This window comes from Nomascus leucogenys, chromosome 8 (assembly GCF_006542625.1).
Source record: "Nomascus leucogenys isolate Asia chromosome 8, Asia_NLE_v1, whole genome shotgun sequence".
NCBI lineage: Eukaryota > Metazoa > Chordata > Mammalia > Primates > Hylobatidae > Nomascus > Nomascus leucogenys.
The window spans coordinates 82,215,752-82,238,602 of NC_044388.1; the positions used below are offsets into that span (position 1 = coordinate 82,215,752).

General features: G+C 42.3%; 1 protein-coding gene and 1 pseudogene across 1 annotated transcript; both read left to right on the forward strand.

Annotated features, from left to right (window-relative positions):
- Nucleotides 1–2,435: 2,435 nt before the first annotated feature.
- Nucleotides 2,436–22,488, forward strand: NDUFB6 (NADH:ubiquinone oxidoreductase subunit B6). Its single transcript, XM_003263446.4, has 4 exons — nt 2,436–2,913; nt 4,735–4,827; nt 17,090–17,134; nt 22,071–22,488. The coding sequence occupies exons 1-4, from the start codon at nt 2,734–2,736 to the stop codon at nt 22,137–22,139; spliced, it is 387 nt and encodes a 128-aa protein (XP_003263494.1). The 5' UTR covers nt 2,436–2,733; the 3' UTR covers nt 22,140–22,488.
- Nucleotides 5,501–9,595, forward strand: LOC105740183 (annotated as a pseudogene).
- Nucleotides 22,489–22,851: the final 363 nt, after the last annotated feature.

The window sequence follows — 22,851 nt, forward strand, 5'->3', positions numbered from 1 at the left end:
TTTTTTTTTTTTTGAGACGGAATCTCACTCTGTCGCCCAGGCTGGAGTGCAGTGGCGCGATCTCGGCTCACTGCAAGCTCCGCCTCCCAGGTTCACGCCATTCTCCTGCCTCAGCCTCCCGAGTAGCTAGGACTACAGGCGCCCGCCACCACACCCGGCTAATTTTTGTATTTTTAGTAGAGACAGGGTTTCACTGTGTTAGCCAGGATGGTCTCGATCCCCTGACCTCATGATCCACCCGCCTCAGCCTCCTGAAGTGCTGGGATTACAGGCGTGAGCCACCATGCCTGGCCAAGATTTTTTTTAAGTTGTTTTTTTTTGTTTGTTTTTACGGGTTGTCTCTCTGTGGATTTACAATAATTCAATGGTTTAAAGTTATAGCTGATCCTTGAAAAAAACAGGTTGAACTTCGAGGGTCCATCATACATGGATTTTTTTCTGCCTCTGGCACCCCAAGACAGCAAGACCAACCCCTCTCTTTGCCTCCTTATGATTTTCTTAATAACAGTTTATTTTCTCTGGCTTACTTTATTGTAATAATATAGTATATAATACATATACAAAATGTGTGTTAATCGACTGTATGTTATCAGTAAAACTTCTGGTCAAGAGTAGGCTATTAAGTTTTTGGAGAGTCGAAAGTTATATGTGGATGTGTGATTGTGCCAAGTGGAGGGGACTGGCACTCCTAACCCCAGAGTTGTTACAAGGGCTATTGTATTTAGAATGATGTGTACCTTTGAGATTATGCCACCAAGTGGACCAATTAAGAGCTACTGGTTTTTACTTGATTTTTATGGACTTTTTGTAAATTTAATTTTGTTTTATAACGATATTGTCAAAATTAAAACTTTAGAAAAATTAAACTTAGCAGAAATTAATTGAGCAATGACCAATTTGAGAATCAGGCAGCCCTCAGAACCAGAGGAGGTTCAGAAAGTATCGTTCCACAAAGAGGCCAGGCAGCACGCACAGAAAAAAAACAGAAATGAGATACAGAAACAGCTTGATTGGCCACAGGTTGGCCTTTGCCTTATTTGAACATGGGCTGATCAGTTGACCACCTGTGATGATTAGCTGAGACTCATTTGTTACAGAAGTATATTCCTAAGTTAGGCTGTGAGTTAAATTGCATACTAAGTTGGGTTGCAGTTCATTATATAAGGACTCAAAATAGGGAGACATCTTTAAGCTAAATTTAGTTTCACAATGTGAAATATTTACTTGGTTCTAAAGTCAAATTTATGAAGTAAGATGTTTCCAGAGATGTCTAGATTCTATCCCTGTCTCCTCTATCCTATTTATTTCCTCCACCATAGGTAACATCTTTAAAAACCTCAATTGTTTGCATTCCCATTATTTTGAAAATTTAAGAAAATATGTATATATATTGAAATTACCACCATCTTTCTCTTTTTGGGTAAAAGACAGCATACTGTATAAATTCCTATCCATTTATTTTTTTCACTTTATAATGTATTCTGGAGATCACACCACAGATGTATATAGAGTTCTTCCTTATTACTTTTGACGATTGTATTAGCATTTCATTGCTTTGTTGTGTGAAAGTTCTTGAGAAGCCACTGTTTTGGCCTAGCTTCATGCACTAGGCCCCAGCAGACCAGACCAAACCAGAATGGAGTCGTTTGTGCTACGTACCACACAATCAAACTGAACTTTGAAATGGGCCAGTTTCCCAAAAAATAGGAAATTCTCTTAAGCCTGAGTCAGTGAAACAAGGACGTTTCTTCTGCTTTAACCCCAAGAGAAAAGTAACTTTGAAACGATGAGTCCGCTGTTTGTTCGGTTTCTGCTTTCTTCAGCCCCTGTTTGCCAATAAAACCAACCGCCTCTGCTCAGCTGATCAGAACACTCATTCTACTTTATAGAATGAGGTGTTTTCTGATTCTGGAATCATAAATAAGAGTCAATGAAGATTTTTAAACTAATTCGTTGTAATGCTGTCTTTTGACTGTTGTACTACAATTAATTCAAGCAGTCCTTTATTTAGGAATTTGGGGGTAATTTCCAATATTTTGGTATTATGAATCGTGCTGAATAGTCGTGCATGCCCTTTCATATTTTCACCACATGTATTTTTGGGTGAAAGCATGAATGCATCTACGCAATTTTGCTAGATATTAAGCTACTCTTTTCACTATTCCTGTACAGATGGAGGGACAGATGAGACAGCTGCCCAGGACGCTTCAGCAGTTACTGGCACAGCTGGGATCTGAACTGGGATGTAACTATTTTCAAACACTCTCTAGGTCATTCCAAGGTGGGAGAGGCAAGCAAATAATTTTGAATCTGGACAGCATATTCACTGGAACACTTATGCTTATCCTTCCTCCTCCCAGCATACAAGTTCTTCCTTAGCAAAACCTCCAGTCCTCTAATTTAGCATACTTTCGTCTAATCTGTCACTTTCCCCAGGCCACACAACTACGAGTTCTCCTTGTCGCCACCTGGTCGTAACTTGGTCGGGTAGAGCGGAGGTGGGCGGAGAGAGAACTTGAGGTGGAGACCTTTGCGCATGCCCGGACACTGCTTTCCTCGCGAGGAATCTGGGGCCTCTGCAGAGGCAGGACCAGGATGTGACGTAATAACCGCGCGCGGCGCCCGGAGCTCGGCGTTCCCGCAAGGTCGCTTTGCAGAGCGGGAGCGCGCTGAAGTAACTAGTCCGTAGTTCGAGGGTGCGCTGTGTCCTTTTGTGTTGGTACCAGCGGCGACATGACGGGGTACACTCCGGATGAGAAACTGCGGCTGCAGCAGCTGCGAGAGCTGAGAAGGCGATGGCTGAAGGACCAGGAGCTGAGCCCTCGGGAGCCGGTGCTGCCCCCACAGAGGATGGGGCCTATGGAGAAATTCTGGAATAAATTTTTGGAGAATAAATCCCCTTGGAGGAAAATGGTGAGTGACAGACCTTTCCGGTCCCCCCCAACACACCCCACCGCAGCCGGCAGCCTGAACACTGAACGTCCGCTCCCTGCAGCCACACCAAGGACTGATAACGCTCAGTGCTCTGGGACACTGGCCAGTCCCGAGAGTCCTCCTGGAGTCTCGGGAGGCAGGAGTCCAGGAATATGTATGGCTTTGAGAGAATCATGCCTTTTACTGTTAAGTACAGTGAGACGGGGGCGAATTTTAATACTTAGGTTTTCCAGGACGCTGCACATTTGGTTCTCCTTTGACAGTAGAAATCTTCCCTCAGAATAATAACCAAGGACTCGCTAGAATTGAAATTCTGTGATTTAAGTATTTGAGGACACTTGTCTAACATTCAAGTGTGAGGTTCTAGAGACCAAGTAACACAGTATCCAACTACCAGAGGGCACAGCCAGCCCCTGGCTGGTAGTACAGCCCCTTGTGATCCCCGTAAAAGACAGGGTCCTGTTGGTATGCCTTGTGAGTCACATTCAAGAGCTACCTTTCTAAACTACCGTTCTGTACTTTTAACACAATGTTTCATTAAAAAATGACATTTTGGGCTTTGAAGAAAATCACTCATTCAAGAACTTTTATTTTCAAGGCCTCTGGGTATTTTCTTGAGGTCTGTTATGGGTGATAAACATCTCAGAATTGTTTTCAGTTACCTGCAACACTTACTGATGACAGGATAATAGTAGTAATAATACTAAGTAACACATGGGTGCTTGCTGTGTGCTTGGCACTCTACTGAGGGTTTTACATGCGTTACTTCATTTCTTTATTCCTATAAGGTAGAGATTCCTAATCCTCACTTTAAATGTGAAGAAGCTGAGGCCTACAAAGCTTCAGTGGTTTGCTGGTGGTCAGGGAGCTAGGAATTGAATATGAATTCATATTGTAATCAACATGTATCTGTTTCTTACTGTGCTACAAAGTCTAGTGCAATAGAATTGTTGAAAATTTTTCTGAGAAAGTGGTATTGGATACTTATTCATGGTGGTAAAATTCAACTCTTCTCCCACCCTTTGTATCCCTGACATTATCGGAATATTGGCTGTCACTGATTTAAAGTTGACATCCCATCCATCAGCCAGTGATATAAGTAAATAAATAATCATGTGTCGAAATTCACCTTACCTTACTTTAATTTATTCTTTTATAATCATATCTGTTATAATTCTTAGATTCTGGATTCCCCCTTCCTTGAATGGACAGGTGTTTTTTAATCAAATTGGAAGACATGGGAAAGTTCCATTTTTAGTTCTTTTTTAAAATAGTGTTGCAGAGGGCATTTTGGAGTGAGTTTGGGACACCCCATCTTAGTATGTAAAACGTCCTTTTTCCAGCATTGGTGTTGTCAAGGTTGTCTGCCTTATACCTAAAATGATGCGAGTGCCATTGATCAATAAATAGGTGAGATGACTGTACCTGAAAAATTCTATAGGTTTGATTACTCTGGTTAAATACGTTAAAATTATTCTTTCATTATTTTGCTATATTTTATCTTTAACAAACTTATAATAAGGATACTTTTAGAAGTCTTTAAACTATAAATGCCTTGTTATAGTCTCGCAAAATACTACTTAAGCATTTTGGTCTGGACTTTGTAGGTATCTTCTAGCGGACTCTGCATTTACTAAGAATATTTGAGTAGATGAGGTTACCTATGGACTATAAGAAAATATGTACCATTTAGAGTTTTGTAAAATAATCATGACATTGTTACATCATTGATGCCTTTTGTTCTGCCATAAATATAAAAAATGGGATATGTTTATTTTGTGTATGTGTTTTTCCCCCCAGGTCCATGGGGTATACCAAAAGAGTATCTTTGTTTTCACTCATATACTTGTACCTGCCTGGATTATTCATTATTACATGAAGTATCATGTGTCTGTAAGTATGTCCTTTTCAGAATTTATTTTTAATATTGTCCAAAATTATTTTCTTTGTGGCTATCTTACCCTACTTAGTGGAAATAATCTGCCACTTATAAACAGATTTTGAAGTACTTTGAATTCTCTTAGGTAAAAGGTTTAATGAAAGTTATGTAATTGGGTATAGTTTTTTAAAAATACCGTCACTAGTTTACAACTTGAAATGGATTTCCTCATAGAAATTAGTTTTAAAGTGATAAGAATGTAGTGACCTAATAATACTAGGGTAAATTTGGGGTCATGAATAGGAAGGGAGAAAACAATTCTGCTCCTTTTTAAAAACCTGTATCTCTTATAAGGTAAAAATTCAAAATAGACAAAGCTTATCTTTGTCATCACCCCATTTCTGTTTCCTTCATTTTGTCTGATTCCTCACAATTTTTATTTATTTAGAACTCAGGATGTCCAGATGCCTGCACTTTTTCACTGATGCAGATCTTGCATGGGCTGATTGAACTGAGCCAGTTGTGGTATTTTAAAGGCTCGGTCTGGTGCAGGGTGTTGGATCCCAGGCAGAATGAGAAGGGCATGCATTTTGGGAGGTGGCGTGGCAGAGGGAGCAGTGGTGACTGCGTAGCATGTAGTGTTGGAACACAAAAGAGTGAGGAGGGCATTCGTATACCAAGAGAGGGATGTTAGATCCTCAGTGGGTTGCAGGGGAGGAGGGTGAGCACATCTGTTTGGGGAGCAACAGTGGCAACAGCCTAGTATAGGATATTGGTACCTGAGCGGAGGGAGGAGGACATCTGGAAGAAGGATGGTATGAGGCAGTGAGGCAAGTGATAACTCAGAGTAAGAGGTCAGAACCTGAATGAGGTGAGGCAGGTATTAATGCTGGGATGTGGTTGTGGTGACAGGAGATGGATTATATATAGGGAGATTGGCCAAATACAGGCATACCTCAGAGATATTGCAGAATTGGTTGTAGAACCCTGCAGTGCCAAAAGTATTCTTTGGTTCTAGACCACCAAAACGAGTTACACAAATTTTTTGGCTTCCTAGTGCATATAAAAGTTATGTTTACACTGTGCTATGGTATAAGTGTGTAGTAGCAGTATGTGTAAAAGAACAATGTATATGCTTTAATTGAAAAATACTTTATTGCTGGGCCATGCATGGCGGCTCCCACCTGTAGCGCTAGCACTTTGAGAGGCCAAGGCAGGAAGATTGCTTGAGGCCAGAAGTTCGACCAGCCTGGGCAACATAGTGAGACTCCATGTCTACAAAAAAAAAAAAAAAAAAATAGTTGGATGTGGTGGTCCACACCTGTAATCCCAGCTACTCAAGAGGCTGAGATAGGAGGATTGCTTAAGCCCAGGAGGTTGAGGCTGCAATAAACTGTGATTGCGCCACTGCACTCTGGCCTAGGTGCCAGGTTGATATCCTGCCTTAAAAAGAAAAAACAGGCTGGGCACGGTGGCTTATGCCTGTAATCCCAGCACTTTGGGAGGTTGAGGTGGGTGGATCACGAGGTCAAGAGATCGAGACCATCGTGGCCAACGTGGTGAAACCCCACCTCTACTAAAAATAAAAAAAATGAGCTGGGCATGGTGGCATGTGCCTGTAGTCCCAGCTATTCAGGAGGTTGAGGCAGAAGAATCACTTGAACCTGGGAGGTGGAGGTTGCAGTGAGCTGAGATTGTGCCACTGCACTCCAGCCTGGCGACAGAGCGAGACTCCGTCTCAAAAAAGAAAAAGAAAAAACAAAAACTTAATTGCTAAAAAATGCTAATGATCATCTGAGCCTTCAGTGACTGTGTATGATCTTTTTGCTAGTGGAAGGTCTTGCTTCGATGTTGATAACTGCTGACTGATCAGGGTGATGGTTGTTGCAGGCTGGAGTGGCTGTGGCAATTTCTTAATATAAGATAGCAGGCGGGGCGCGGTGGCCCACGCCTGTAATCCTACCACTTTGGGAGGCCAAGGCAGGTGGATCACAAGGTCAGGAGTTTAAGACCAGCCTGGTCAAGATGGTGAGACCCTGTCTCTACTAAAAATACAAAAATTAGCTGGGCGTAGTAGTGGGCGCCTGTAATCCCAGCTACTCGGGAGGCTGAGGCAGGAGAATCACTTGAACCCAGGAGGCGGAGGTTGCAGTGAGCTGAGATTGCACCACTGCACTCCATCCTGGGCAACAGAGCAAGACTCCATCTCAAAAAACAAAACAAAACAAACAAACAAACAACAACAACAACAACAAAATATATATATATGTATGTACATGAGACAACACTGAGGTTTGCCACATCGATTGACTTTTATTTTCATGAAAGATATCTCTGTAGCATGAGATGCTGTTTGATAGCATTTTACCCACAGTAGAACTTTCAAAATTGGAGTCAGGCCTTTCAAACCATGCTGCTGCTTTATCAACTAAGATTATGTAATATTCGAAATTCTTTGTTGTCATTTCAACAATGTTCATAGCATCTTCACCAGGAGCAGATTCCATCTCAAGAAACCACTTTGTTTGCTCATCCAAAGGAGCACCTTCTCATCTATCAAGCTTTATCATGTGATTGAGGCACTTCAGTCACATCTTCAGGCTCCCCTTCTAATTCTAGTTCTTTTGCTGTATCCACTACATCAAGAGTTCCTTCCTGCACTGAATTCTTGAACCCCTCAAAGTCATCCACGAGAGTTGAAATCAACTTCTTCCAAACTCTTGTTCATGTTGATACTTTGACCTCCTCCTGTTAATCACGAATTTTCTTAATGGCATATAGGATAGTAAATTCTTTCCCAGAAGATTTTCCATTTTCTTTGCCTAGATCCATCAGAGGAATCACAGTCTTTTTTTTTTCTTTTTGAGACAAGGTTTTGCTGTGTCACCCAGGCTGGAGTGCGGTGGTGCCATCTCGACTCACTGCAACCTCCGCCACCCAGGTTCAAGTAATTCTCCTGCCTCAGCCTACCAAGTAGCTTTTGATATGAAGTGAGAAACATGCAGCTCTTTCTTTTATTTGAACAGTTAGAGGTCATTGTAGTGTTATTAAATTGGCCTAATTTCAATATTGTTGTGTCTCAGGGAATAGGACGGTCCAAGGAGAGAGAGAGAGGTGGGGAATGGCCAGTTGGTGGAACAGTCACAACACACAACATATACTCATTAAATTCACTATCTTATATGGGTATGATTTGTGTTGTCCCTAAAATTTGTAGTAGTAACATCAAAAATCACTGAGTGCAGATTACCATAACAAATGTTAATATAACAATAATTGCAATGTTTGAGGCCAGGCGCGGTGGCTCACACCTGTAATCCCAGCACTTTGGGAGGCTGAGGTGGGCAGATCAGCTGAGGTGAGGAGTTCAAGATCAGCCTGGCCAATATGGTGAAACCCCATCTCTACTAAAAATACAAAAATTAGCCGGGCTTGGTGGTGCACGTCTGTAGTCCCAGCTACTGGGGAGGCTGAGGCAGGAGAATCCCTTGAACCTGGGAGAAGGAGGTTGCAGTGAGCCAAGATCGCACCACTGCACTCCAGCCTGGGTGACAGAGCGAGACTCCATCTGAAAAAGTTTGAAATATTAGGAGAATTACCAAAATATGGCACAGGAAGTGAACACATGCTGTTAGCAAAATGGCACTGAGTTTCCAGGATTGGTGCCCAGCCCATGCCAGTTTTGCAGAGCACATCTGGTAGACCCCTGCGGCTGGGGCCTGGACCGGCTTGAGCAGCTGGCCAGCGGGTGCCACTGCCTGCGGGGCCCAGAGGCCTTGAGGACATCTGCAGTGCTCCAGAAGCCCAAGACTGTGAAGCTGCAGGCCCTGTGCAGCCCGAGGAAGTTTGGCGTGGCGGGCAGGAGCTGCCGGGAGATGCTGCGCAAGGGCTACCTCTGCTTCCAGCTCCCTCGTACGAGGATGGCATGGAGCTGACCAAAGCGTCCTCGACAGCGCCGAGCTGGTACTGCTCACCTCAGGCCAGGCCTGGCAGGGCTATGTCAGTGACATCGGGTGCTGCTTCAGTGCTTTTTGCCAGCCGCACGCGTGACTCATCCAGGCCGCTCGGCAGCTACTGTGTGAGGAGCAGGCCCCCGCGGAGGCAGAGGCTGCTGGCCGACCTCCTGTACAACGTCAGCCAGAACATCGCAGCCGACACCCGGGCTGAGGACCCGCTGTGGTTTGAAGGCTTGGAGTCCCGATTTTGGAATGAGTCTGGCTGTCTGAGATACAGCTGTGAGAGCCGGATCCGGAGTTACCTGAGAGAGGTGAGCTCCTGCTCCTCCATGGTGGGTGCAGAGGCTCAGGAGGAATTCCTGTGGATCCTCCGCTCCATGTGCCAGAAGCTCCAGTCTGTGCAGTACATTGGCAGCTACTATGACAGAGGAGCCAAGGGTGGCAGCCGTCTCTGCACACTGGAAGGCTAGTTCTCCTGCCAGGGTCCCTTCGACATGGACGGCTGCTTGTCAGGATACTCCATCAACCCCTACAGTAACAGGGAGAGCAGGATCCTCTTCAGCACCTGGAACCTGGATCACATAATAGAAACAAAAACACACCATCATTCCTACACTGGTGGAAGCAATTAAAGAACAAGACGGAAGAGAAGTGGACTGGGAATATTTTTATGGCCTGCTTTTTACCTCAAGAGAACCTAAAATTAGTGCACATTGTCTGCCATAAGAAAACCACTCACAAAACCAGCTATGACCCAAACAGAAGCTACAAACCCCAGACAAGGTTGAAGAGGAAGTGGCCTGTGCGAAAGCTCCAGTGACATATACACACCACTTTCTCGTCTTTGTTCGAGGCCTGTCGTGGGCATAATTTTAACAGGTGCCTTTTTTTTTTTTTTTTTTTTTTGGTCACTCCATTAGCTCCTGGAAAAAACTTTAAAAAATATTTCCGGCAAATCTGATTTCAGTACATTTCTGAATCATTGTTTGTTTGTTTGTTTTTTGTAGATGGAGTTTCACTTTTGTTGCCCAGGCTGGAGTGTAGTAGTGCGATCTCAGCTCACTGCAACCTCTGCCTCCCGGGTTCAAGTGATTCTCCTACCTCAGCCTCCCAAGTAGCTAGGATTACAGGTATGTGCCACCATGCCCGGCTAATTTTTGTATTTTTAGTAGAGACAGGGTTTCGCCATGTTGGTTGGGCTGGTCTCGAACTCTTGACCTCAGGTGATCCACCTGCCTTGGCCTCCCAAAGTGCTGGGATTACAGGCATGGGCCTCCATGCCTGACCTGAATCATTTTTTGTACCTTCTGACAGCCCAACTTCCAGAGGACAGCTTTGGGGTACTCACTGGATGTCTTGTGAGTCATCAGTAGGGTTAAGAATTGTCCTGAGCTGAGGAATTCTTCTGTTCTCTGGTTTTACCAGTATTTGGTTTGCTCATGTGGTGTGGTCACCATACTAAAACGGTGTCATGGCTGAAGTTAGCCACTCTTGTTTGAGGGACAAGTTGTTTGTGCGTCAGCTGTCTCCTGGGTCTCCATTTCCATGGCAAATGGTCAGCTCCATCCTTCTTGACTGTTCTAAATGCCCAAAAGAGAGGAGTCATGCTTTGGGGGGTAAGATATTTGTACTCCATAAAGAACATAAAAGGACATTCACTGCTGAATTTTTTCTTTTTTTTTTTTTGAGACAGAGTCTCACTGTGTCTCCTAGCTGGAGTGCAGTGGCACGATCTCGGCTCACTGCAACCTCTGCCTCCTGGGTTCAAGCGATTCTCCTGCCTCAGCCTCCCAAGTAGCTGGGATTACAGGTGTCCACCACCATGGCTGGCTAATTTTTGTATTTTTAGCAGAGATGAGGTTTTGCCATGTTGGCCAGGCTGGTCTCGAACTCCTGACCTCAGGTGATCTGCCCGCTTTGGCCACCCAAAGTGCTGGGATTACAGGCGTGAGCCACCTCACCTGGCCTGCTGAATTGTTTATAATGGCAAAAAGTAGGAAACCTCCCAATGTCTATGAATAGGGCCATAGCTATTATGTTGAACCACATGAAACTGCCGTTTTTCTAGGCCAAAAATGGTGAGCAATCATTAATTTCATGATTCAACTTGATACATAGTGCAAAACGATGTTGCAGTTTCAAGCTTTTATGAAGAAAGCGTTTCTGTGTAGAAACTGAGGCCGGGCGCGGTGGCTCACGCCTGTAATCCCAGCACTTTGGGAGGCCGAGGCGGGTGGATCAGGAGGTCAGGAGATCAAGACCATCCTGGCTAACACAGTGAAACCCCGTCTCTACTAAAAATACAAAAAATTAGCCGGGCGAGGTGGCGGGCGCCTGGAGTCCCAGCTGCTCGGGAGGCTGAGGCAGGAGAATGGCATGAATCCCGGGGGGCGGAGCCTGCAGTGAGCCGAGATCGCGCCACCGCACCCCAGCCTGGGCGACAGCGAGACTCTGTCTCAAAAAAAAAAAAAAGAAAGAAACTGGAAGCTGTTCAGTGCACCGGCAGCTGAACCCTGCTCCTGTTCCATTTATTAGAGTTACTATCATCTCAGATAATATGGAGCTCATGTCAGCAGTGCAGGTGGTGGGTGCGCAGAGACAATCTGGAAGGAAACACGCTGATCTGAACAGCAGTAATCCTGGGGGACACGGGGGTGGGACTGGATTACAGAGGACTCATTTTCTAAATCATGTATTTTTATGATACTTGAATTTTTTTGAAATGGGCATTTTTAATGACATAATGTACTTTTTTTAAAAAGTGTAATATTTGAATTTTTACATTTGTTGTATAATCAGGAAAAGCAATAAAGATTTTTCAGAAAAAAGAAAAATGGCACTGATAGAGTTGCTTGTCTCGGGGTTGCTAAAACCTTCTAGTTATAAGAAAACACAATATATGTGAAGTGCAGTAAAGCAAAGTGCAATAAGGTGAGGTATGCCTGTGAGTACATATGTTGATGATAAAAGGACACAAGATTCTCACTGCCGGAAAAGGGAGTTATGTATGTGAAAAGGAAGAAAAGTTTGTGGTGGTATAATGGAATTGGAGGTACTGGTGTGAACTCATGGTTTTTAAAATGTATTGATAGACCTAGAAATAGATATAGATGTAAATGTGGATGTGTGCATGTGTGTCTGTGTGTACATATTCTCTAGCTCTGTCCACTGAGAGGACCTGGAAACATTGCCACTCCTTAGTAATTAGCACACTTAGAAGCTAGGTCTTATTTTCTAAATACAGTTATGCACTGAAAGGACCCAGAGCTCAGAGCAGTGGCCGATTCTAGGGCGGGAGGAGAGAAAATATAAGATGAGCTTGGAACATATTATTGTGCCAGAAAGTAAAGAAGTGCTGAAAGAATGATGGGAACATATTTCAAAGGACACAGAGTCATGCAAGGACTCCTGCCTGGGCAGTTTGAACTTTAAAATAAATAATGATAGTAATAGATGATAGTCACCTGAATAAAATGAAAATCCATGAGTGCAAACTGATATAAATAAGTGAATTAATAAATGGGTAGAAAAGAAAGCTTTTTGATGCAATAATTTGCTGAATGATAGAATTAGAAAAATTACCATTTGAGAATCATCATAGTAATATTTAATTCAGCTAAGGAACATCATAGAATGCTAGCATTAGTCTGGGCACAGTGGCTCACACCTGTAATCCCAACACTTTGGGAGGCTGAGGTGGGAGGACTGCTTGAGGCCAAGAGTTTGAGATCAACCTGGGAAACATAGTGAGACCCCATCCCTCCAAAAAAAAAAAAAAAGCCGAATAGTCCCACCTATTGAGGAGGCTGAGGCAGGAGGATCGCTTGAGCCCAGGATATGGAGCCTGCAGTGAACTATGATTGTGCTGCCCACTGTACTCCAGCCATCCTGGGTGACACAGTGAGACTACCATCTCAATCAAAAAAAGAATTAAAAAAAAAAGAGGATGCTAATACTAATTTTAAAATACTTATCCTCAAAGTACTTATTTGTTACAAAGGGAGAAAGAGTATCTTTGTAGTAGAGAAATCTGGCAGACGCCGCCTTAGTCAAGGGGTCTAAATTAACATTATTGATAATGGGGCAAACTGAAATTATGTGTTACTTGATAGGCTGCAATAAGAACACAGCATTACTTTTGTGATATTCCTGCCAAAGGTGCATAACTTGAATGTAATTTATTGATTAAATTCAAATGAGGAAACAGAAGATAAACCCAAACTGAGGGGCTATTCTGCATCATTATTGGCATTATACCTTCAGAAATGTCAAGATCATGAATGTTAAAGGACAGCTTTAAGATTGTTCCAGATTGAGGAAGAATAAAGAGATATGCCAACTAAATGCAATTCTTCATTAATAGGCATAATTGCATTATCTGTAAGAACAGTGACGGTGTTGGCAGTCAGAATTTTAAAGAGCCTACACAATCAATGGAGAACATGTCATGTAAGGGGATTTTCTGGTAAGTCCAAACAATTGTTGAGACAATTGAGAAGATTTGAATGGATTTTTTAGACCAGGTAGAGATAGTAATGTATGAGTGTTAATTTCCTGATCTTGATAGTTGTAATTATTTTAAGAATATTGTCTTTGTAGGAAGTATACTAGAGTAATAAACTAGTCAGCAATTTACTATAAAGTGATTCAAGGAAAAAATTCTTTTTTTTCATTCTTGCAGCTTTATGTAAGTTTAAAATTATTTCAGAATAAAGACAGAAGTTAAGGACTGCCTAACAAATTGTAGAGAATCCAGTGGATATTGGCTTTCTGTTAGCCTATTGACAGAAGAGTGAAACAACCAAAATTTTGGGGGGTTTTCAGAACACCCCTGCCCCCAACATAACTTATTCTCTTTGAATGTGTTCTCTATTGATTGTGTAGACTCTTTAAAATTCTGATTGCTGACATCTTTGTTCCGTGTACTAAGCAGAGTAAGCCCCTTGATTAACAAGTACGGAGTGTCTAGCATGTCCTCTTCCTTTATTGCTATAGAAGAATATACAAGACCAAATTCCTGACCTCAAAGACTTTATAGTAAAGTTGGAAGATAGGTATAATTTGGGAAAGAGTATGGAGGAAAAAAGTTAATTCCTGTTAGAAGCAAAGATATGGAGTCAGTAATGAACGTGGCCGTTTGTACCTAAGACTGAGGAGCTGACTAGAATGGAAGGTCTGTTGACTAGGTAGTCTGGGACCAATTTATGGAGGGTCTCGAAAGTTAGATAGAAGAAGTTGAACCACATGTGATAGGCAATGGGAAGCTTTCCATTTTTTAATGGGAGAGTGACTTGATGAATGTGATACATTGAGGAAAACAAAGAAAAACATTGAAATGTATGGTGAATTGAAGGGAAGAAAGTTCTGACAGCAGGGCAGATCAGCTGGAGGCCATTGCATTTTAGTAGATGTCAGTTGAGAATCTGGTTAGGGTGAAGATAGCAGGGATGAAGAGGAAAAATAAAGCCAGAGACACTTTTAAAGGAAGAAACACCTGAAGTTGGTGGTTGATTAAGTTGGGGATAAAACCAAAGTTCACAGTCATTTATGACTGTAAAATCTCTAGCCTTGGAAATTACAAGTAGGGTATTGGAAGGGAGGGCTTTCTGATGATGGAATAGAAGTGAATATTTTAGGCTGGGTGTGGTGGCTCATGCTTGTAATCCTAGCACTTTGGGAGGCTGAGGCAGGCGGATTGCTTGAGCTCAGAAGTTCGAGACCAGCCTGGGCAACATGGTGAAACCCCATCTCTACTAAAATACAAAAAAATTAGCTGGGCTTGGTGGCGTGTGCCTGTAATCCCAGGTACTCAGGAGGCTGAGGCAGAAGAATTGCTAGAACCCGGGAGGCAGAAGTTGCAGTGAGTCGAGATCAGGCCACCACACTCTCCAGCCTGGGCGATGTAACAAGACTCTGTCTCAAAAAAAAAAAAAAAAAAAAAAAAAAATAGTGAAGTTTTTAGAAGCATGTGCTGCCATGGCAGTTTTGGAGATGTCCAAGTGGACATGGCCTGTCTTATACATGAGATTATTAGTTCTAAGAGGAGTTAGAGTTGGGTTAGGGGATTTTCACATTACAAACCAACACAAACTCTCGCTACAACTATTAAAAAGGGCTAACAATTTATATATCTAAGGGTGAGAGAATAGTTTGTATTTCTGTTGTTGATGGGCTTAAAAAAACTTTATGTTCATAAAAAGACTACTTCATTTCATTATACATCTGTTATATTTTCACTATTTTGGCATGTAAGACCCTAGAGAAGAAAATATATTACTTTCTGTTAGTGAAAGTTTAACATCCAAGAGTGATTTTTATGTGCAGAAAGAACTGGTTACAGTGACTTAAAATACAGATTAATATTCAGTTCTTGAGTTTCAAATATAAAAACATAATTTTTTCCTAAATCTTTAAATTCAGTTTTAAAATTCTACTAAACTATGCATCTAGTAAAATAAGAATAATCTCCTTTGTTTTTTACTATCTTTGGATTAACTGAAGTTGAACTCTTCTGAAACAATTCCATTTACAAACATAGCCAAATTCTGTTAAATATTTTAAATTGTATTTACACATTTTGTGTGTTCAGTTTTATTTCGATGTATTTATATGGTAAATTTATGATTCTAAGAAGTAATTTTTTTCAACATAGGATCACAAATCTAAATCAATTATGCATTTTAACTAGAATCCTAAACCTAATATTTATTTATTTATTTATTTTTTTGAGACGGAGTCTCGCTCTGTCCCCCAGGCTGGAGTGCAGTGGCGCAATCTCGGCTCACTGCAAGCTCCGCCTCCCAGGTTCACGCCATTCTCCTGCCTCAGCCTCTCCGAGTAGCTGCGACTACAGGCGTCCGCCACCACGCCTGGCTAATTTTTTTTTTTTGTATTTTTAGTAGAGACGGGGTTTCACCGTGGTCTCGATCTCCTGACCTTGGGATCCGCCCGCCTTGGCCTCCCAAAGTGCTGGGATTACAAGCGTGAGCCACCGCGCCTGGCCCTAAACCTAATTTTTTAAAACCTCTATTAGCCAGATTATCTTACACATTACAAACTCCAACCAACAGAATGTATGGAATGTACCAATGTTTTCAGAACTTTTAAAAGTTGACACATTCACTTATTTATACTCTGGGTTTAACTTAGTTTATCATATCTAAATTTAACTACATTTTTCTGGGATCGAAAAGACATTTCTTTTTTTTTTTTTTGAGACGGAGTCTTGCTCTGTCGCCCAGGCTGGAGTGCAGTGGCGCAATCTCGGCTCACTGCAAGCTCCGTCTCCCGGGTTCACACCATTCTCCTGCCTCAGCCTCTCCGAGTAGCTGGGACTACAGGCGCCCCCCACCACGCCCGGCTAATTTTTTTGTATTTTTAGTAGAGACGGGGTTTCACCGTGGTCTCGATGTCCTGACCTCGTGATCCGCCCGCCTCGGCCTCCCAAAGTGCTGGGATTACAAGCGTGAGCCACCGCGCCCGGCCGAAAAGACATTTCTAAGAGAAGCAAATTTAACAAGCTGCAGTCACTAGGTTGACAATTCAATACAGTAATGTGGTTGCTTATCTGAGGGTTCACACTTCCGGGTGATTTTTCCTGAGCCACAGATGGACATATTTAGTTAAACATTTTGTGTCAGTAGAGGTCCCAAAGCCACTCACTTACCTTTTCTCTTGATTTGGTGGCGGGCGCCTGTAGTCCCAGCTACTCGGAGAGGCTGAGGCAGGAGAATGGCGTGAACCCGGGAGGTGGAGCTTGCAGTGAGCCGACATTGCGCCACTGCACTCCAGCCTGGGCGACAGAGCGAGACTCCGTCTCAAAAAAAAATAAATAAATAAATAAAAGAATCAGTGTACTCTGCCTTGAAGTGTGGAGAATAGACTGTTTTCATTTGCCTAGGAGTGCACAAGTGGAAGCAGGGAGGCTAGTAGGTGCTGTTGTGGTAGTTGAGGTGAAAATATGATAGAGGCTTGGACAAGGGTGGTGATGAGATCCAGTTGGATTGAGGGTATATTCTCAAGATAGAATTAACAGGCTCTGCTGAGGAGTCAAGGTTTCTGGCTTTCATAACTGGGGGAATAAGAGTGTCATTTACTGGAGGAACAGTTTGAGGATGGGAGAAGTTAAGTGTTGGACCTGGTTAAGTTTGAGATGCCTATTTGATAGCTAAGTAGAGATATTGAGTAAACAGTTGGATATGTGAATCTGGAGTTCTGTGAAAGTTTGGAGCTTAAGTTAAAATTTGGGGTATGATCTATTTCTTATTTTCAGAAGAAACTCTTAACACCATAATTAACACAGAGTTAACTTTTATTACAGGAAAAACCATATGGCATAGTTGAAAGGAAGCCCAGAATATTCCCTGTAAGTCTTAAAACTTCTGATTTTGTTTATTGTTTTTCTCTCTCCTTTTCCTCCCTTTCCAAGCAATTATTAGATTAAAATGTTCTTTCCTTCTCACTTTCGGTTTAAGTCCGTTTTGGGTATTCTTGTAAAAAAAAAAAAAAAAAGGGAAGAACTAGCATGAGGTGACAATTACAGTTCAAGCGGGAAATGAGCACATTTATTTTCAACCTGGCTGTAAAACGTATTTTGTGACCTTGATTTTCCTAAAGGGAGTACCAAAAGTTTTTCACTGTGTCCTGTTTCATGTTGGGTAAAGAGCTTAGGGCATGAGCCTAAGCAAACATCCATGCATGGTGACAGCAACTGAATTTCTGTTATTAATTCCAAACTCTCATGTCCTATGGCTTTGTGCCTCATTTTCAAGATTTGACCTTAAGTTCTCCATCTGTGAATTTAATATCCACTAATGGGTGTTTTAAATTTTATACTATGGGCCGGGCGCAGTGGCTCACGCCTTGTAATCCCAGCACTTTGGGAGGCCGAGACGGATGGATCGTGAGGTCAGGAGATCGAGACCATCCTGGCTAACACGGTGAAACCCCGTCTCTACTAAAAATACAAAAAATTAGCTGGGCGTGGTGGCGGGCGCCTGTAGTCCCAGCTACTCAGGAGGCTGAGGCAGGAGAATGGCGTGAACCCGGGAGGCGGAGCTTGCAGTGAGCCGAGATTGCGCCACTGCACTCCAGCCTAGGGGACAGAGCGAGACTCCATCTCAAAAAAGAAAAAAAAAAATTTATACTATGAATGTGTGAGCTATAGTACTAATTTGAAATGAGTTATTTTAGCATTAAAAGATGACTCAGTAGTTGGTGTTTACTAGCTGTTTGTGAGGTTATTGTTTAGCATAGTAGAATACATACTATGTTCTTGTGTACTTCTAGTCACAGATAATGAACTATCATAACTCAAAAGGACACAATTTAAATAACAAAACTTACTGTGATTCTTGCTTTAATCAAATGACTTAGTCACAGTAATGATTATCTGTTGCAACAAGGGAATTTTAGGAAGGGCTACCAAAACTGGCCAACTGGCCCAGTTGGAACGCTGGTTTAAGAAATAGTTGGGGGAGGGGCCAGGCACGGTGGCTCACGCCTGTAATCCCAGCACTGTGGGAGGCCGAGGTGGGTGGATCACAAGGTCAGGAGTTCGAGACCAGCCTGGCCAACGTGGTGAAACCCCGTCTCTACTAAAAATACAAAAATTACCGTGCGTGGTGGCGGGCGCCTGTAATCCCAGCTACTGACGAGGCTGAGGCAGGAGAATTGCTTGAAACTGGAAGGCGGAGGTTGCAGTGAGCTGAGATCATGCCACTGCACTCCAGCCTGGGAAATGAGTGAAACTCCATCTCAAAAAAAAAAAGAAAAAGAAAAAAAAAAAGTGGGTATCGGGGGCTCATGCCTGTAATTACAGCACTATGGGAAGCCGAGGTGGTGGATCCCTTGAGACAAGGAGTTCGAGACCAGCCTGGCCAACATGGTGAAACACCATCTCTACTAAAAAAAATACAAAAATTAGCCAGGTGTGGTGGTGCATGCCTGTAATCCCAGCTACCTGGAGGCTGAGGCACAAGAATTGCTTGAACCTGGAAGGTGGAAGTTGCAGTGTGTGTGCGGAGATTGCGCCACTGCACTCCAGCCTGGGTCACAGAGTGAGACTCTGTCTCAGAAAAAAAAAAAAGAAGCAGCAGGGGCCAGGCGTGGTGGCTCACACCTGTAATGCCAGCACTTTGGGAGGAGGAGGCAGGTGGATCACCTAAGGTCAGGATTTTGAGACCAGCCTGGCCAACATGGTGAAACTCCATCTCTACTATTAATAAAAATACAAAAATTAGCTGGGCATGGTGGTGCACGCATGTAATCCTAGCTACTGGGGAGGCTGAGGCACAAGAATTGCCTGAACCTGGGAGGCAGAGGTTGCAGTGAGCCAAGATTGCGCCACTGCACTCCAGCCTGAGTGACAGAGCACCCTGCCTCAAAAAAAAAAAAAAAAAAAAAAAGTAGGGGATTTCTCCTTTTTTATTGTGTAACATTGATGTGTGTTATAGCCTAGGTAGTCTCAAAATAGGAAATTATCTTGCTGGTTTTTCCATTTGGGCAATTTATATTTATTTAGTCTTCCATTTATTCTATTTAAATGTTAATTTATTTTGCCATTTACTGTTCAAAGGAAAAGGAGAGCTCTATTCAGAAGACCATATCAGGGATCCTGTAGCATTTCTCATATTTCTGTATTTTTTGCCACTGTGGTTCTTTCCTGTTTCTGTGCCATGACCCCTTTGAGGAACTGAAGAATGCTCATTGTATATATGTTTAGAATAGGACAAGTAATAACAAACTTCCAAATCTCAATGGCTTAACAAAACAGAGGTTTATTTCTTGTTGACATCACAGACTACTGTGGATCAGGTGATCCTCCTCAATCTTATAGCCGTGCCTCTCGAATATGAGGTTCCAAGATCGTGATAGAAAGATAGGGCAAGATGTCTCAGGGGATGATTTTTAGGGTCTAAGCTTAGAAGTAGCTTACATCACTTCTGCTCAAATTCTGTTAGCTAAAACTCACTCTCATCTTCCCAAATATTATCTGTGTGCTCTTTGCTATTTCCCAGACCCCTGTTCATGGAGTTTCTGCTACATTCCATCTTTCTAGTCACCAAACAGCTCTTTGCTTCTTTCTTTACCCATGCATAACACACTTAGTCCCTCTCCTTAGGGAGAAACCCCAAAGTCCCATTCCATCACTGCACCCAGCCCCAAATCCATGATCTCCAGATAATGTACAATAGTATGTCAGGTTTAGATATGACTTCTGTTGATCTGAGGATCAGTGAACTAAGAAGACAAGTTAACTGTATCCTTGTCCCCCAACCACACCCATTGTTCAGTGGTAGAATTTGGATAGCATAGTAGTCACTGGTTCTTGGCAATTCTGAAATGTCACTCCTAACCCCTGTGTGTGAGAAATTACTTGAATGGGCACTGATTTTGTTTTCTTGCAAGAACACCTTTATCCATAGTTCTTCCTGGTTCCTGGCTCTGTCCAGGGGGTTTGTTCTTTTCATTATCTACCTAGACCACATCTAAATGGTACTGGGAAGCATGCCCTCCTTAGGGGCTGTATGGGCTTCAGAATCTGCCACCTGCTTGCGGGAGGTTGAATGCCAGAGGTTGTTTTAATTTCAAACATTCTGGCAGGATTTTGAAAACTATTATGTTTGGTTTGTCCATCCATTTCCCTTAACATCTAGAAGCATGAAAAGAAAAATATTTGGTAGGAATCTAATGTGTTTACTTCTAGTCAGTTTCTCATGCCAGTATCTGTTTTTCCTATACACAGTTACCAGCTTCTCTCATTTCTTTGTCCTTATGCATCTGCCTCTCTCACAGATGGCAGCTATGTGGAGGCCATCTGAGGCAGACTGGTTCAAAGGCTACCTTCATTTTAAACTGATCTTTGCCATAGGGCTGTGTCCCTCTGTTTGAGTTTTACTGGGCTTCTGTTGCTCAAATCTCTTGTGTTAACTTATTGTTTAGGAATTCTGAAGTAGTCTGATTTTCCAATACCGCAAGGTCCTGATTTTTTATTTATTTTTTAGATACAGGGTCCCACTCTTGCTCAGGCTGGTTTTGAACTCTGGGCCTCAAGCAATCCTCCTGCTTTGGACTCCCAAAATGCTGGGATTACAGGCATGAGCCACCATAACTGGCCTGAATTTTTAGATTCTGTTAACTTTTTTTTTTGGTCAGGAACAGAAAGTCTGTAGCGTGGACGAAAGTGTTCTCTCTTCCTCTCCATTTTATGTCTCCTCTCAAATCAGCCACTTTACCTGAGCTCATGCTTCTTAAAGGACATTCCTAAGGCATCCAAGGATCCCAAGGATCCAAACACATACTATAACTTTTTTTCCCAGCTTCTTATAGAACCTCAAGTTCATTAGGCAGTCTGCTTCCAAGTTATAGGAGATATTTTGCTAAATAGTTTGCCACTGCCTTTTGTTTCCATCTTTATCTTTGCTACCAGACTGCTAAGCCAGTGCCCTGTAGCTTGATTTTTATTACAGCAGCATTAGTGCCACTTCAAGGCAATGATTTCCATTGGGATAATGCTAGCTGTAGTAACAAATTGTTGCCCAAATGTATAATGGCATAAACATAATATATTTATTTTTTCATTGGATTATAATCCTGAGCAGTACCAGGTCAGGGAATGGCAGGGATTGGGATGGGGATGGGGACAATTCTACTCTTCCCAGTCATTCAGGGACTGGCAGGCTAACAGAATCTATCTTAAACACATGGCTGAAACTGAAATTGAATAATCTGTCTTAAAACTATACAGCTTGTCAGTGGAGGTTCCAAGATTCTTACCACTTGGTTCTGGCTTCAAAGCCCATGCCTTTTTGCCCACACTCTATATCAAGAATTGAAAAGATGCCTGGACCAGTTGCCTAGGCAAAGTTTGTATTCTGTATTCAGTATGTAACCCAGTCAGAAAACTGGTGATTGCTTAACACATTCAGTTGCTGGGGGTACATTACCTCCTTATCTGGAACTGCAGATGTTTCCTTGCAACTTCTTTCTGGGGCCTCCATTTATTGGGGCCATACAAAATAAAAGATTATCCCTTTATCACTTAGAGAACACAATTTTCGTGCTCTTTTCGATTATTTTGTTTCTGAGTGAAAATTTCCCTATTATTTCACTGTACCTTAAGATTTTGAATACTGATTGTTCAGATTTAGTCAGCTTCTACTTTGCCTAGGGTCCTTTTAAAGGGAATGCCAGAACTCAAGTACATTTTCCATGTGAGATCTGATGAACATGGAACAAAATAGAACTATCACCTCTGTAGACTTAAGATTTTTGTACTAACTGTATCTTTGTTTTCCTAGGGTGATATAATTCTGGAGACTGGAGAAGTAATTCCACCAATGAAAGAATTTCCTGATCAACATCATTAAAGATTATGTAAAAACTTAAAAGGCTTATGAGCCTAAGTTTGTTCTATATTACCATATTTACTGAATTTTCTGGAAAAGTAACTTTAATAAAGTTTAATCTCAGAAATTGTCATATTTGTTTTCAAGCATTGTACAATTTGAGACTGAGTAATTTAACAATAAGTAAAAAGTGGACATGCCAAACAAATATGAGAAACCACCTACTTTTTCTGGTCATTCTTGACTTGGAAAACAGGATATGGAAAAGTATTTAGTTATATGTTAGTCTTTTTTTTTCTTACACAGTATTTACTCTAATTTGGTATCAGGGTATGCAACAGTGAAATATCACAATAAACAAATATAAGAACAGCAATTCCATGCACTTTTGTTTTAAGGAAATCTTTCCGGCCAGGCACAGTGGCTCATGTCTGTAATCCCAGCACTTTGGGAGGCTGAGGCAGGCAGATCACGAGGTCAGGAGATCGAGACCATCCTGGCTAACACGGTGAAACCCCGTCGCTACTAAAAATACAAATAAATTAGCCGGGCGTGGTGGCGGGCGCCTTGTAGTACCAGCTACTCCGGAGGCTGAGGCACGAGAATGGTATGAACCTGGAAGGTGGAGCTTGCAGTAAGCCAAGACAGTGCCACTGCACTCCAGCCTGGGCAACAGAGCAAGACTCCATCTCAAAAAAAAAAAAAAATCTTTCCGAATCATTTTTAAAGAATT

Excerpts from the sequence above, each read along its gene's own strand:
- NDUFB6 (XM_003263446.4), top strand. The coding sequence starts at position 2,734 with ATGACGGGGTACACTCCGGATGAGAAACTGCGGCTGCAGCAGCTGCGA. Across the intron at positions 4,828-17,089 it reads ACATGAAGTATCATGTGTCT|GAAAAACCATATGGCATAGT; the intron begins GTAAGTATGTCC and ends CTTTTATTACAG. Across the intron at positions 17,135-22,070 it reads GGAAGCCCAGAATATTCCCT|GGTGATATAATTCTGGAGAC; the intron begins GTAAGTCTTAAA and ends TTGTTTTCCTAG.